This window comes from Nerophis lumbriciformis, linkage group LG24, assembly GCF_033978685.3.
Source record: "Nerophis lumbriciformis linkage group LG24, RoL_Nlum_v2.1, whole genome shotgun sequence".
In the NCBI taxonomy this organism is placed as follows: Eukaryota; Metazoa; Chordata; class Actinopteri; order Syngnathiformes; family Syngnathidae; genus Nerophis; species Nerophis lumbriciformis.
The window spans coordinates 37,130,001-37,146,962 of NC_084571.2; the positions used below are offsets into that span (position 1 = coordinate 37,130,001).

The 16,962-nt window shown below is 46.6% G+C and overlaps 1 protein-coding gene across 1 annotated transcript in view; it reads left to right on the forward strand.

Moving 5' to 3' along the window:
- Positions 1 to 16,962, forward strand: part of col5a3a (collagen, type V, alpha 3a) — a 223,546-nt gene that overhangs the window by 171,609 nt on the left and 34,975 nt on the right. The window contains exons 46-49 of the mRNA XM_072916024.1: positions 14,232 to 14,285; positions 14,346 to 14,399; positions 14,476 to 14,583; positions 14,770 to 14,823. Coding sequence (XP_072772125.1) covers positions 14,232 to 14,285; positions 14,346 to 14,399; positions 14,476 to 14,583; positions 14,770 to 14,823 — 270 coding nt within the window. The remainder of the gene's footprint in view (positions 1 to 14,231; positions 14,286 to 14,345; positions 14,400 to 14,475; positions 14,584 to 14,769; positions 14,824 to 16,962) is intronic.

Genomic DNA, 16,962 nt, shown 5'->3' on the forward strand with positions numbered 1-16,962 from the left:
AACCATATTAAAACAAAAAATAGATTTTTTTTCCCCCTCATCTTTTTCCATTTTTCATACATTTTTGAAAAAGCTCCAGAGAGCCACTAGGGCGGCGCTAAAGAGCCGCATGCGGCTCTAGAGCCGCGGGTTGCCGAACCCTGATCTAGATTATGTGATTGGTAGAGATGTCCGATAATATCGGACTGCCGATATTATCGGCCGATAAGTGCTTTAAAATGTAATATCGGAAATTATCGGTATCGGTTTCAAAAAGAAAAAATTTATGACTTTTCAAAACGCCGCTGTGTACACGGACGTAGGGAGAAGTACAGAGCGCCAATAAACCTTAAAGGCACTGCCTTTGCGTGCCGGCCCAATCACATAATATCTACGGCTTTTCACACACACACACAAGTGAATGCAAGTCATACTTGGTCAACAGCCATACAGGTCACACTGAGGGTGGCCGTATAAACAACTTGAACACTGTTACAAATTTGCGCCACACTGTGAACCCACACCAAACAAGAATGACAAACACATTTCGGGAGAACATCCGCACCGTAACACAACATAAACACAACAGAACAAATACCCAGAAACCCTTGCAGCACTAACTCTTCCGGGACGCTACAATATACACCCCCCGCTACCCCCTAAAGACCCCCTCCCCCACCTCAACCTCCTCATGCTCTCTCAGGGAGAGCATGTCCCAAATTCCAAGCTGCTGTTTTGAGGCATGTTAAATAATGAATATGGCAGTGCCATGTTGGCATTTTTTTTTTTCCATAACTTGAGTTGATTTATTTTGGAAAACCTTGTTACATTGTTTAATGCATCCAGCGGGGCATCACAACAAAATTAGGCATAATAATGTGTTAATTCCACGACGGTTGATATCGGAATCGGTAATTAAGAGTTGGACAATATCGGATATCGGCAAAAAAGCCATTATCGGACATCTGTAGTGATTGAACCAGTTCCCTCTTGCATGTATAAACTTCCGTCGATCGATCATTGGATCTGGCATTCTATGCTCATCATGCCAGTTTTAATAAACATAAAACCTGGCATTATTCACCTAAATATGGTTGTGTTAGTTTATAGAGTCGGTTTATTTCGAACATGCATACGATTACAATACCATACATCTTATATTTCCAGTTTCTCACTACAGCACGTCCGAAAAAGAGGATCAATCAATCAATCAATCAATGTTTATTTATATAGCCCTAAATCACGAGTGTCTCAAAGGGCTGCACAAGCCACGACGACATCCTCGGCTCAGATCCCAGTAGGAAGAGAGTAGGAAGAAGCAGAGTTTATTTAATCCTAGCCCCTTTTCATACCATAGCAATGTTATCCAATTTCCTTGATCTCTGTAACAAAACAGTGAACAAATAAATAAATATTAAATATATAAATAATATTTGTCTCAATAATAAAAAAAAAGGGTTGAGGGTTAGGGTTGGGGTTAGGGTTAGGGTTAGGATTAGGATTAGGGTTAGGGTTAGGCATAAAGAAAAAGGGTTGGTTAGGGTTAGGGTTGGGGGTGGGGTTAGGGTTAGGGTTAGACATAAAGAAAGAGTTGGTTAGGGGTAGGGTTGGGGGTGGGGTTAGGGTTAGGGTTAGGATTAGGATTAGGGTTAGGGTTAGGGTTAGGCATAAAGAAAGAGTTGGTTAGGGGTAGAGTTAGGGTTAGGGTTGGGGTTGGGGTTAGGATTAGGGTTAGGATTAGGGTTAGGGTTAGGCATAAAGAAAAAGAGTTGGTTAGGGTTAGGCCTAGGGTTGGGGGTGGGGTTAGGGTTACGCATAAATAAATATTTGGGTAGGGGTAGGGTTGGGGTTACGGTTAGGATTAGGGTTAGGGTTAGGCATAAAGAAATAGGGTTGGTTAGGGTTAGGATTAGGGTTAGGATTAGGATTAGGGTTAGGGTTAGGGTTAGGGTTAGGGTTAGGCATAAAGAAAAAGTGTTGGTTAGGGTTGGGGGTGGGGTTAGGGTTAGGGTTAGGCATAAAGAAAGAGTTGGTTAGGGGTAGAGTTAGGGTTAGGGTTGGGGTTAGGATTAGGGTTAGGATTAGGATTAGGGTTAGGGTTAGGCATAAAGAAAAATAGTTGGTTAGGGTTAGGGTTGGGGGTGGGGTTAGGGTTAGGCATAAAGAAAGAGTTGGTTAGGGGTAGAGTTGGGTTAGGGTTGGGGTTGGGGTTAGGATTAGGGTTAGGGTTAGGGTTAGGCATAAAGTAAAAAGAGTTGGTTAGGGTTAGGGTTGGGGTTAGGATTAGGGTTAGGTTTAGGATTAGGGTTAGGGTTAGGCATAAAGTAAAAGAGTTGGTTAGGGTTAGGGTTGGGGGTGGGGTTAGGGTTAGGCATAAATAAATATTTGGGTAGGGGTAGGGTTGGAGTTGGGGTTACAGTTAGGGTTAGGGTTAGGGTTAGGCATAAATAAAAAGAGTTGGTTAGGGGTAGGGTTGGGGTTAGGATTAGGATTAGGGTTAGGGTTAGGGTTAGGCATGAAGAAAAAGAGTTGGTTAGGGTTAGGGTTGGGGGTGGGGTTAGGGTTAGGCATAAAGAAAGAGTTGGTTAGGGGTAGAGTTAGGGTTGGGGTTAGGATTAGGGTTAGGATTAGGATTAGGGTTAGGCATAAAGAAAAAGAGTTGGTTAGGGTTAGGGCTAGGGTTGGGGGTGGGGTTAGGGTTAGGCATAAATAAATATTTGGGTAGGATTGGAGTTGGGGTTACGGTTAGGATTAGGGTTAGGGTTAGGGTTAGGCATAAAGAAAAGAGTTGGTTAGGGTAAGGATAAGGGTTAGGCATAAAGAAAAAGAGTTGGTTAGGGTTAGGGTTGGGGTTAGGGTTAGGGTTAGGCATAAAGTAAGCGTTGGTTAGGGGTAGTGTTAGGGTTGGGGTTAGGATTAGGGTTAGGATTAGGATTAGGGTTAGGGTTAGGCATAAAGAAAAAGGGTTGTGTAGGGTTAGGCCTAGGGTTGGGGGTGGGGTTAGGGTTAGGCATAAATAAATATTTGGGTAGGGGTAGGGTTGGAGTTGGGGTTACGGTTAGGATTAGGGTTAGGGTTAGGGTTAGGCATAAAGAAAAAGAGTTGGTTAGGGTTAGGGCTAGGGTTGGGGGTGGGGTTAGGGTTAGGCATAAATAAATATTTGGGAAGGGGTAGGGTTGGAGTTGGGGTTACGGTTAGGGTTAGGGTTAGGCATAAAGAAAAAGAGTTGGTTAGGGTTAGGGTTGGGGTTGGGGTTTGGGTTAGGATTAGGGTTAGGGTTAGGCATAAAGAAAAAGAGTTGGTTAGGGTTGGGGGTGGGGTTAGGGTTAAGCATAAAGAAAGAGTTGGTTAGGGGTAGAGTTAGGGTTATGGTTGGGGTTGGGGTTAGGGTTAGGATTAGGGTTAGGATTAGGATTAGGGTTAGGGTTAGGCATAAAGAAAAGAGTTGGTTAGGGTTGGGGGTGGGGTTAGGGTTAGGGTTAGGCATAAAGAAAGAGTTGGTTAGGGGTAGAGTTAGGGTTAGGGTTGGGGTTAGGGTTAGGATTAAGATTAGGGTTAGGGTTAGGCATAAAGAAAAAGAGTTGGTTAGGGTTAGGGCTAGGGTTGGGGGTGGGGTTAGGGTTAGGCATAAATAAATATTTGGGTAGGGGTAGGGTTGGAGTTGGGGTTACGGTTAGGATTAGGGTTGGGGTTAGGGTTAGGATTAGTATTAGGGTTAGGCATAAAGAAAAATAGTTGGTTAGGGTTAGGGTTGGGGTGGGGTTAGGGTTAGGGTTAGGCATAAATAAATAGTTGGTTAGGGGTAGAGTTAGGGTTAGGGTTGGGGTTGGGGTTAGGATTAGGGTTAGGATTAGGATTAGGGTTAGGCATAAAGAAAAAGAGTTGGTTAGGGTTAGGTTTGGGGGTGGGGTTAGGGTTAGGGTTAGGCATAAAGAAAGAGTTGGGTAGGGTTAGGGTTGGGGTTAGGGTTAGGGTTAGGGTTAGGCATAAAGAAAAAGAGTTGGTTAGGGTTAGGGCTAGGGTTGGGGGTGGGGTTAGGGTTAGGCATAAATAAATATTTGGGTAGGGGTAGGGTTGGAGTTGGGGTTACGGTTAGGATTAGGGTTAGGGTTAGGCATAAAGAAAAAGAGTTGGTTAGGGTTAGGATTAGGATTAGGGTCAGGGTTAGGCATAAAGAAAAAGAGTTAGTTAGGGTTAGGGTTGGGGGTGGGGTTAGGGTTAGGGTTAGGGTTAGGCATAAAGAAAGAGTTGGTTAGGGTTAGGGTTAGGATTAGGATTAGGGTCAGGGTTAGGCATAAAGAAAAAGAGTTAGTTAGGGTTAGGGTTGGGGGTGGGGTTAGGGTTAGGGTTAGGCATAAAGAAAGAGTTGGTTAGGGGTAGAGTTAGGGTTAGGGTTGGGGTTGGGGTTAGGGTTAGGATTAGGGTTAGGATTAGGATTAGGGTTAGGGTTAGGCATAAAGAAAAAAGAGTTGGTTAGGGTTGGGGTTAGGGTTAGGGTTAGGCATAAAGAAAGAGTTGGTTAGGGTTAGGGTTGGGGTGGGGTTAGGGTTAGGGTTAGGCATAGAGAAAGAGTTGGTTAGGGGTAGAGTTGGGTTAGGGTTGGGGTTGGGGTTAGGATTAGGGTTAGGGTTAGGGTTAGGCATAAAGTAAAAAGAGTTGGTTAGGGTTAGGGTTGGGGTTAGGATTAGGGTTAGGTTTAGGATTAGGGTTAGGGTTAGGCATAAAGTAAAAGAGTTGGTTAGGGTTAGGGTTGGGGGTGGGGTTAGGGTTAGGCATAAATAAATATTTGGGTAGGGGTAGGGTTGGAGGTGGGGTTACAGTTAGGGTTAGGGTTAGGGTTAGGCATAAATAAAAAGAGTTGGTTAGGGGTAGGGTTGGGGTTAGGATTAGGATTAGGGTTAGGGTTAGGGTTAGGCATGAAGAAAAAGAGTTGGTTAGGGTTAGGGTTGGGGGTGGGGTTAGGGTTAGGCATAAAGAAAGAGTTGGTTAGGGGTAGAGTTAGGGTTAGGGTTGGGGTTAGGATTAGGGTTAGGATTAGGATTAGGGTTAGGCATAAAGAAAAAGAGTTGGTTAGGGTTAGGGCTAGGGTTGGGGGTGGGGTTAGGGTTAGGCATAAATAAATATTTGGGTAGGGTTGGAGTTGGGGTTACGGTTAGGATTAGGGTTAGGGTTAGGGTTAGGCATAAAGAAAAGAGTTGGTTAGGGTAAGGATAAGGGTTAGGCATAAAGAAAAAGAGTTGGTTAGGGTTAGGGTTGGGGTTAGGGTTAGGGTTAGGCATAAAGTAAGCGTTGGTTAGGGGTAGTGTTAGGGTTGGGGTTAGGATTAGGGTTAGGATTAGGATTAGGGTTAGGGTTAGGCATAAAGAAAAAGGGTTGTGTAGGGTTAGGCCTAGGGTTGGGGGTGGGGTTAGGGTTAGGCATAAATAAATATTTGGGTAGGGGTAGGGTTGGAGTTGGGGTTACGGTTAGGATTAGGGTTAGGGTTAGGCATAAAGAAAAAAGAGTTGGTTAGGGTTAGGGCTAGGGTTGGGGGTGGGGTTAGGGTTAGGCATAAATAAATATTTGGGAAGGGGTAGGGTTGGAGTTGGGGTTACGGTTAGGGTTAGGGTTAGGCATAAAGAAAAAGAGTTGGTTAGGGTTAGGGTTGGGGTTGGGGTTTGGGTTAGGATTAGGGTTAGGGTTAGGCATAAAGAAAAAGAGTTGGTTAGGGTTAGGGTTGGGGGTGGGGTTAGGGTTAAGCATAAAGAAAGAGTTGGTTAGGGGTAGAGTTAGGGTTATGGTTGGGGTTGGGGTTAGGGTTAGGATTAGGGTTAGGATTAGGATTAGGGTTAGGGTTAGGCATAAAGAAAAGAGTTGGTTAGGGTTGGGGGTGGGGTTAGGGTTAGGGTTAGGCATAAAGAAAGAGTTGGTTAGGGGTAGAGTTAGGGTTAGGGTTGGGGTTAGGGTTAGGATTAGGATTAGGGTTAGGGTTAGGCATAAAGAAAAAGAGTTGGTTAGGGTTAGGGCTAGGGTTGGGGGTGGGGTTAGGGTTAGGCATAAATAAATATTTGGGTAGGGGTAGGGTTGGAGTTGGGGTTACGGTTAGGATTAGGGTTGGGGTTAGGGTTAGGATTAGTATTAGGGTTAGGCATAAAGAAAAATAGTTGGTTAGGGTTAGGGTTGGGGGTGGGGTTAGGGTTAGGGTTAGGCATAAATAAATAGTTGGTTAGGGGTAGAGTTAGGGTTAGGGTTGGGGTTGGGGTTAGGATTAGGGTTAGGATTAGGATTAGGGTTAGGCATAAAGAAAAAGAGTTGGTTAGGGTTAGGTTTGGGGGTGGGGTTAGGGTTAGGGTTAGGCATAAAGAAAGAGTTGGGTAGGGTTAGGGTTGGGGTTAGGGTTAGGGTTAGGGTTAGGCATAAAGAAAAAGAGTTGGTTAGGGTTAGGGCTAGGGTTGGGGGTGGGGTTAGGGTTAGGCATAAATAAATATTTGGGTAGGGGTAGGGTTGGAGTTGGGGTTACGGTTAGGATTAGGGTTAGGGTTAGGCATAAAGAAAAAGAGTTGGTTGGGGTTAGGGTTAGGATTAGGATTAGGGTCAGGGTTAGGCATAAAGAAAAAGAGTTAGTTAGGGTTAGGGTTGGGGGTGGGGTTAGGGTTAGGGTTAGGGTTAGGCATAAAGAAAGAGTTGGTTAGGGGTAGAGTTAGGGTTAGGGTTGGGGTTGGGGTTAGGGTTAGGATTAGGGTTAGGATTAGGATTAGGGTTAGGGTTAGGCATAAAGAAAAAAGAGTTGGTTAGGGTTGGGGTTAGGGTTAGGGTTAGGCATAAAGAAAGAGTTGGTTAGGGTTAGGGTTGGGGTGGGGTTAGGGTTAGGGTTAGGCATAGAGAAAGAGTTGGTTAGGGGTAGAGTTAGGGTTAGGGTTGGGGTTAGGGTTAGGATTAGGGTTAGGATTAGGATTAGGGTTAGGCATAAAGAAAAAGAGTTAGTTAGGGTTAGGGTTGGGGGTGGGGTTAGGGTTAGGGTTAGGCATAAAGAAAGAGTTGGTTAGGGGTAGAGTTAGGGTTAGGGTTGGGGTTGGGGTTAGGGTTAGGATTAGGGTTAGGATTAGGATTAGGGTTAGGGTTAGGCATAAAGAAAAAAGAGTTGGTTAGGGTTGGGGTTAGGGTTAGGGTTAGGTATAAAGAAAGAGTTGGTTAGGGGTAGAGTTAGGGTTGGGGTTAGGGTTAGGATTAGGGTTAGGGTTAGGCATAAAGAAAAAGAGTTGGTTAGGGTTAGGGTTAGGGTTAGGCATAAAGAAAAAGAGTTGGTTGGGGTTAGGGTTAGGATTAGGGTTAGGATTAGGATTAGGGTCAGGGTTAGGCATAAAGAAAAAAAGAGTTGGTTAGGGTTAGGGTTGGGGGTGGGGTTAGGGTTAGGGTTAGGCATAGAGAAAGAGTTGGTTAGGGGTAGAGTTAGGGTTAGGGTTGGGGTTAGGGTTAGGATTAGGGTTAGGATTAGGATTAGGGTTAGGCATAAAGAAAAAGAGTTAGTTAGGGTTAGGGTTGGGGGTGGGGTTAGGGTTAGGGTTAGGCATAAAGAAAGAGTTGGTTAGGGGTAGAGTTAGGGTTAGGGTTGGGGTTGGGGTTAGGGTTAGGATTAGGGTTAGGATTAGGATTAGGGTTAGGGTTAGGCATAAAGAAAAAAGAGTTGGTTAGGGTTGGGGTTAGGGTTAGGGTTAGGCATAAAGAAAGAGTTGGTTAGGGGTAGAGTTAGGGTTGGGGTTGGGGTTAGGGTTAGGATTAGGATTAGGGTTAGGCATAAAGAAAAAGAGTTGGTTAGGGTTAGGGTTGGGGGTGGGGTTAGGGTTAGGGTTAGGCATAAAGAAAGAGTTGGTTAGGGGTAGAGTTAGGTTTAGGTCTAGGGTTGGGGTTAGGGTTAGGATTAGGATTAGGGTTAGGGTTAGGCATAAAGAAAAAGAGTTGGTTAAGGTTGGGGGTGGGGTTAGGGTTAGGGTTTGGCATAAAGAAAGAGTTGGTTAGGGGTAGAGTTAGGGTTAGGGTTGGGTTTAGGGTTAAGGGTTAGGGTTAGGGTGTGTACTTTGTGAACACTTAGTTGTACAGTCTCTTAAAGTGAATCATATTGCTGCTTTGTTGGATTTCTTTGTGTAATCCATTCCATCATTTAATTCCACATACAGAAATGCTAAAGGTTTTAAGTGTTAAGAGCATAGAAGAATTGTTGTACATTCTTGGCTAGCAGGTTATAGTTCACTTTATACATAATTTTAGCTTTTTTGCAAATGCACCAAATCGTTAAATTTCAATAATTGTGATTTAATTAATGTTCTCTATATATGTATTATTCTAATTGATCTTTTTTGTAACACATTATTATATCATTGTTAGTTCATCGACTGGGGTTAAGAGTCCCCTGTCTTTAAAACCTAGTGCTGTTTAAATAGGGGTCATTGAACGCACCACAGTTACGAGCTATCAGATGCAAAAGTGAAACTTAATTATAACTTTGCCCGATGCTGCTGTGTAACTTTTTAGGTTGGTTTCAGCCCGTTTATTCCATCCATCCATCCATCTTCTTCCGCTTATCCGAGGTCGGGTCGCGGGGGCAGCAGCTTAAGCAGGGAAGCCCAGACTTTCCTCTCCCCAGCCACTTCGTCCAGCTCCTCCCGGGGGATCCCGAGGCTATCCCAGGCCAGCCGGGAGAGATAGTCTTCCCAGCGTGTCCTGGGTCTTCCCCGTGGCCTCCTACCGGTCGGACGTGCCCGAAACACCTACCTAGGGAGGCGTTCGGGTGGCATCCTGACCAGATGCCCGAACCACCTCATCTGGCTCCTCTCGATGTGGAGGAGCAGCGGCTTTATTTTGAGCTCCTCCCGGATGACAGAGCTTCTCACCCTATCTCTAAGGGAGAGACCCGCCACCCGGCGGAGGAAACTCATTTCGGCCGCTTGTACCCGTGATCTTGTCCTTTCGGTCATAACCCAAAGCTCATGACCATAGGTGAGGATGGGAACGTAGATCGACCGGTAAATTGAGAGCTTTGCCTTCCGGCTCAGCTCCTTCTTCACCACAACGGATCGATAAAGTGTCTGCATTACTGAAGATGCCGCACCGATCCGCCTGTCGATCTCACGATCCACTCTTCCCCCACTCGTGAACAAGACTCCGAGGTACTTGAACTCCTCCACTTGGGGCAAGATCTCCTCCCCAACCCGGAGATGGCACTCCACCCTTTTCCGGGAGAGAACCATGGACTCGGACTTGGAGGTGCTGATTCTCATCCCAGTCGCTTCACACTCGGCTGCGAACCGATCCAGTGAGAGCTGAAGATCCTGGCCAGAGGAAGCCATCAGGACCACATCATCTGCAAATAGCAGAGACCTAATCCTGCAGCCACCAAACCAGATCCCCTCAACGCCCTGACTGCGCCTAGAAGTTCTGTCCATAAAGGTTATGAACAGAATCGGTGACAAAGGGCAGCCTTGGCGGAGTCCAACCCTCACTGGAAACGTGTCCGACTTACTGCCGGCAATGCGGACCAAGCTCTGACACTGATCATACAGGGAGCGAACTGCCACAATAAGACAGTCCGTTACCCCATACTCTCTGAGCACTCCCCACAGGACTTCCCGGGGTACACGGTCAAATGCCTTCTCCAAGTCCACAAAGCACATGTAGACTGGTTGGGCAAACTCCCATGCACCCTCAAGGACCCTGCCGAGAGTATAGAGTTGGTCCACAGTTCCACGACCAGGACGAAAACCACACTGTTCCTCCTGAATCCGAGGTTCGACTATCCGGCGTAGTCTCCCCTCCAGTACACCTGAATAGACCTTACCGGGAAGGCTGAGGAGTGTGATCCCACGATAGTTGGAACACACCCTCCGGTTCCCCTTCTTAAAGAGAGGAACCACCACCCCGGTCTGCCAATCCAGAGGTACCGCCCCCGATGTCCACGCGATGTTGCAGAGTCTTGTCAACCAAGACAGCCTCACAACATCCAGAGCCTTAAGGAACTCCGGGCGGATCTCATCCACCCCCGGGGCCTTGCCACCGAGGAGCTTTTTAACTACCTCGGCAACCTCAGACCCAGAAATAGGAGAGCCCACCACAGATTCCCCAGGCCCTGCTGATCAAAATGGCCCCCGATCTTTTTAATTATTCAGTATGCGACCCTCAGTGGGAAAAAAGTTTGAACACCCCTGATCGAATGATCCAGTCTAGACAGGTTTCTTTACGTTTACATTCCATTCGTCCGCAGATGCCATCTGCATCTTTGCAACTTGAATTATTAAGAGTGTCTAAGGATATAATCCCCGACACAGAGTTATATTTACAGTTGTATTAATCATTCAGCAGTATTAAGACTATCGTCCCAGAGAGGCGGTTATATTTACCGCAGTAATGGCTGTCCATCTACAGCCTCGCTGCGCTCAATTATTCAGCATGGGAGTGCAGTAAGCTGAGCTGGAGAGACAGCGGTGGCACATGAGCCATAAAAGGAGTTATACGGGTGTAAGCGTCACTCGGCTTCAGCGGCGACGTGCTTTTTGTTATTTGCTCTAGTAAGCCTGAATGCAAATACGAGGCTCGACAAAGACGACAAACAACACCTGCCTCAGACTGCATCCACACAGCAAATCTGACATTTAAAGTTTGTTCCTTTTTTTCCCCCCCCCTGTGAGGCAAAAACTGCTGAAACACACCACAAAAAGTAGAACAACCAAAGAGATGGGAAACGGAATAAATAGTCCAAAGCTGACCTTGTTTTTATTTGCCGATTCGACTAAATTAAAAGCAGAGTTTTCAAATAGAGAACTCCGATAATGGCTTCTTTGCAGATATCCGATATTCCGATATTGTCCAACTCTTAATTACCGATTCCAGGTACTAATTTACAGGTAAAAGCCAGTAAATTAGAATATTTTGAAAAACTTGATTTATTTCAGTAATTGCATTCAAAAGGTGTAACTTGTACATTATATTTATTCATTGCACACAGACTGATGCATTCAAATGTTTATTTCATTTAATTTTGATGATTTGAAGTGGCAACAAATGAAAATCCAAAATTCCGTGTGTCACAAAATTAGAATATTACTTAAGGCTAATACAAAAAAGGGATTTTTAGAAATGTTGGCCAACTGAAAAGTATGAAAATGAAAAATATGAGCATGTACAATACTCAATACTTGGTTGGAGCTCCTTTTGCCTCAATTACTGCGTTAATGCGGCGTGGCATGGAGTCGATGAGTTTCTGGCACTGCTCAGGTGTTATGAGAGCCCAGGTTGCTCTGATAGTGGCCTTCAACTCTTCTGCGTTTTTGGGTCTGGCATTCTGCATCTTCCTTTTCACAATACCCCACAGATTTTCTATGGGGCTAAGGTCAGGGGAGTTGGCGGGCCAATTTAGAACAGAAATACCATGGTCCGTAAACCAGGCACGGGTAGATTTTGCGCTGTGTGCAGGCGCCAAGTCCTGTTGGAACTTGAAATCTCCATCTCCATTGAGCAGGTCAGCAGCAGGAAGCATGAAGTGCTCTAAAACTTGCTGGTAGACGGCTGCGTTGACCCTGGATCTCAGGAAACAGAGTGGACCGACACCAGCAGATGACATGGCACCCCAAACCATCACCCAACCATACAAATTTTGCATTTCCTTTGGAAATCGAGGTCCCAGAGTCTGGAGGAAGACAGGAGAGGCACAGGATCCACGTTGCCTGAAGTCTAGTGTAAAGTTTCCACCATCAGTGATGGTTTGGGGTGCCATGTATGCTATGTAAGCGTCAATATATACCTTGATGTTGCAGAAAATAGACCATATATTTTTTTAACCGATTTCCGAACTCTAAATGGGTGAATCTATTATTCGCTCTCGGAGCGATGACGTCACAACGGGAAGCAATCCGCCATTTTCTCACTTTCGTCGGTGTGTTGTCGGAGGGTGTAACAACACGAACAGGGACGGATTCAAGTTGCACCAGTGGCCCAAAGATGCGAAAGTGGCAAGAAATTGGACGGAATTTGTTCAAAATACGAGGCTGTGGGGAAAGCCGACGAAACGGTCGGCCGTTTGTTCCGCACACTTTACCGACGAAAGCTATGCTACGACAGAGATGGCAAGAATGTGTGGATATCCTGCGACACTCAAAGCAGATGCTGACATCAACTCCAAAACTGGACGGATCAGCTTTCAGGAAAAGAGAGCGTATGAGGGTATGTCTACAGAATATATTAATTGATGGAAACTTTATTCATTACTCGCGGTTTTACGTAAATTGTTATACATAAACTGTTTACCAATAATTTAGCTTAAAAACATTTATTTTTTTCAATCATTCGGGTAGTCTTGTGTAATGCAGTATTTTGTGTCTATTTAGGTATGGTTAACCTGAGTGCTGAAATCGTGGAAAAATATATGCTCTTAGCGCGCCTGAAATGGGCTGTCTGCACTCTCAAAGTGCATGTAGTTGCCAAATGTATTTCATATGCTGTAAACCTAGTTCATAGTTGTTAGTTTCCTTTAATGCCAAACAAACACATACCAATCGTTGGTTAGAAGGCGATCGCCGAATTCGTCCTCGCTTTCTCTCGTGTCGTTTTTCGTCGGTTTCGCTTGCATACGGTTCAAACCGATATGGCTCAATAGCTTCAGTTTCTTCTTCAATTTCGTTTTCGCTACCTGCCTCCGCACTACAACCATCCGTTTCAATACATGCGTAATCTGTTGGATCGCTTAAGCCGCTGAAATCCGAGTCTGAATCCGAGCTAATGTCGCTATAGCTTGCTTCACTATGTGACGTCACAGGAAAATGGACGGGTGTATATAACGATGGTTAAAATCCGGCACTTTGAAGCTTTTTTTAGGGATATTGCGTGATGGGTAAAATTTTGAAAAAAACTTTGAAAAATAAAATAAGCCACTGGGAACTGATTTTTAATTGTTTTAACCCCTCTGAAATTGTGATAATGTTCCCCTTTAACACCAACAGTATAATAAAAGACAATAAGGATCTGGTTCAAAATATTGCGTTGATATTTTCACACTGTCAATAGTCCATCCATCCATCCATCCATCTTCTTCCGCTTATCCGAGGTCGGGTCGCAGGGGCAGCAGCCTAAGCAGGGAAGCCCAGACTTCCCTCTCCCCAGCCACTTCGTCCAGCTCTTCCTGTGGGACCCCGAGGCGTTCCCAGGCCAGCCGGGAGACATAGTCTTCCCAACGTGTCCTGGGTCTTCCCCGCGGCCTCCTACCGGTCGGACGTGCCCTAAACACCTCCTTAGGGAGGCGTTCGGGTGGCATCCTGATCAGATGCCCGAACCACCTCATCTGGCTCCTCTCCATGTGGAGGAGCAGCGGCTTTACTTTGAGCTCCCCCCGGATGACAGAGCTTCTCACCCTATCTCTAAGGGAGAGCCCCGCCACCCGGCGGAGGAAACTCATTTCGGCCGCTTGTACCCGTGATCTTGTCCTTTCGGTCATAACCCAAAGCTCATGACCATAGGTGAGGATGGGAACGTAGATCGACCGGTAAATTGAGAGTTTTGCCTTCCGGCTCAGCTCCTTCTTCACCACAACGGATCGATACAGCGTCCGCATTACTGAAGACGCCGCACCGATCCGCCTGTCGATCTCACGATCCACTCTTCCCTCACTCGTGAACAAGATTCCGAGGTACTTGAACTCCTCCACTTGGGGCAAGATCTCCTCCCCAACCCGGAGATGGCACTCCACCCTTTTCCGGGCGAGAACCATGGACTCGGACTTGGAGGTGCTGATTCTCATCCCAGTCGCTTCACACTCGGCTGCGAACCGATCCAGCGAGAGCTGAAGATCCTGGCCAGATGAAGCCATCAGGACCACATCATCTGCAAAAAGCAGAGACCTAATCCTGCAGCCACCAAACCAGATCACCTCAACGCCTAGAAATTCTGTCCATAAAAGTTATGAACAGAATCGGTGACAAAGGGCAGCCTTGGCGGAGTCCAACCCTCACTGGAAACGTGTCCGACTTACTACCGGCAATGCGGACCAAGCTCTGGCACTGATCATACAGGGAGCGGACCGCCAAAATCAGACAGTCCGATACCCCATACTCTCTGAGCACTCCCCACAGGACTTCCCGAGGGACACGGTCGAATGCCTTCTCCAAGTCCACTGTCAATAGTACTCACCTTAAATACATGCGATTGGTTTCGGCCAATCTCACTCATGGATGATTGGAATCTGCGGCATAAAACTCTGATTGGCACATTATTTACCATTTTCTGTCTTTCAGGGCGCGGCGGGATTGTCTGGTGGAGTTGGTCAGCCAGGACTTGTTGGAGAAAAGGTCAGCATGTCCTATCAGAATTATGCAAATAAGTATTACATTTGTTTTGAACTTTTCTAGGGTGAGGACGGTGAGGCTGGAGACCCAGGGTCCGTTGGAGAGACCGGCACTGCTGTGAGTCAACGCCTCGCTCAAGCTCGATGTATTTCTTTCTTCTCAGCTTTATGGCTGCATTTGTTCGTCTTTGCAGGGCGTTAAAGGAGACGTGGGAGAGAAGGGGGACTCTGGACCTTCTGGTACAGCCGGACCTCCAGGAATTAGAGGAACACCAGGAGACGATGGACCTAAGGGCAATCTTGTACGTTTGTCTTGCTCAGAGAACCATTTTTATTTTTGCATAACAAGGCTATTTTTTTTTTTCTAAGATTACAAACTAATCGACTAACACTAAATGTCCACTGCAGAGAACGCTGGTTTTCAGAAGGATACACTGTCGAGTAGAAGGTCTGTCTATATTAACCATCGACTCATTTCCATCCCAAAGGGTCCGAATGGATTCCCAGGAGACGTGGGGCCCCGTGGAGAAACTGGTGTTAGTGTAAGTATCCTAAAAAAAAAATAACTTTTTTTTTACTGCACTACTTAAGCCAGCGGTTTCAAAAGTGTGGCCCGAGTGCCATTTGCAGACCGAGGAAAAAGAAAAAAATCTACATTTTATGTGAAAAAAATGACATTTTTAGAGTAATTATTAACACAGTTTTGTTTTCAAATATACATAATATCTGTATTTAGCATTTTAAATACATACATACATACTAGAGATGCGCGGATAGGCAATTATTTCATCCGCAACCGCATCAGAAAGTCGTCAACCATCCGCCATCCACCCGATCTAACATTTGATCAGAACCGCACCCGCCCGCACCCGCCCGTTGTTATATATCTAATATAGACGATGCAAGGCATTAGTGAGGTTATAAAGCTTTTGCCTGTTAAAGAAAGGAGACTGATCCAATGCAGCACAGACATTCGCGTGCCACGCTGTCACGACCCAGACGCACACCAGTGCGCAATCATATGGGAGCCGCGCTGAGCGCACCTCCAAGCGCGTCTCGCTGCCGGCGATGGCCGGGTATATGGGCCCGACGCTCCAGCGCCATCCATTTTCAGGGCTAGTTGATTCGGCAGGTGGGTTGTTACACACTCCTTAGCGGGTTCCAACTTCCATGGCCACCGTCCTGCTGTCTATATCAACCAGGGTGAGCCCCACCCCTTTCGTGAGCGCACTGCGCGCGGAGTGACCCCGGCAACAGGGGTGGCGGGCAGGTAAGCTGCGCGGGCGGAGCGCGCGGATTGACCCCTGTTACGAGCCCCCGGCCACGGGGGTGGCGGGCAGGTAAGCTGCTTACCTGCTGCGCGTGACGCCGGCCGTGGCGAAGGCGGACGAGGCGGGGTGTCGGTGCGGTGGGCGCGGTGGTGACCCTGGACGTGCGTCGGGCCCTTCTCGCGGATCGCCTCAGCTACGGCTCCCGTTGGGGCCCTCTCGGGGGAAGGGGCCTCGGTCCCGGACCCCGGCGAGGCGTCCCTTCTCCGCTCCGTAAAAGTGTCCATCTCTTTTTTTTTTTTTCTTCTGTTGTGGCATATGCTGCAGGTGCCTGCTCGTTTTTCGTATGTGGGTAACAACATTTAACTATGTATATATATTTCCGAATTGGTTTAATTGCCACCCGCCTGAATCTATTTAAAATCTAATTTTTTTTTTATTTCAACCGCCCGACCCGACCCGCGGATAAAATCTATTTTTTTTTAATTTCATCCGCCCGATCCGCGGATAATCCGCGGACTCCGCGGTTGTGCCCGCAAACCGCGCATCTCTATCGCCCGCCATCCGCCACCCGCCCGTTGTTATATATCTAATATAGACGATGCAAGGCATTAGTGAGGTTATAAAGCTTTTGCCTGTTAAAGAAAGTAGACTGATCCAATGGAGCAGAGACATTCAATGCGTGCCACGCTGTCACGGCCCAGACGCACACCAGTGCGCAATCATCTGGGAGCCGCGCTGAGCGCACCTCCAAGCGCGCTCGCGCCACTCAAACTGCTGCAGGCAGCTGCGTTCTATCTTGTTTTAACATCCTGCGGCACTCTTCTGGGATCACGGCGGACGAAACTGCTCATGCTCAGGGTGTTTGTGGAGGTTCGGGGTTTTGCACAAATGTGATGCACCATGTTCGATGTCCCGGTTTTGTGACTGTCGTAGACATAAACAGCGTCGCAGCTCTTGCAAATCACGTAGCCAGCATTACTATCATCCTGATTTACAACCTCATAAAAACGAGTCCACGCTGTACTTTTCTGGCCTTTTTTTCCCCTGGTCTTTAGTATTCCCTTTTTTAGTTTGTCGCGTACCACGTTTGCTGCCGGCGTTGCCATCTCTTTTTTTTTTCTTCTTCTGTTGTGGCATATGCTGCAGGTGCCTGCTCGTTTTTCGTATGTGGGTAACAACATTTAACTATGTATATATATTTCCGAATTGGTTTAACTGCCACCCGCCTGAATCTATTTAAAATCTAATTTTTTTTTATTTCAACCGCCCGACCCGACCCGCGGATAAAATCTAATTTTTTTTTATTTCAACCGCCCGACCCGCGGATAATCCGCGGACTCCGCGGTTGTGTCCGCAAACCGCGCATCTCTAATACATACAGTTGTGGTCAAAAGTTGACATACACTTGTA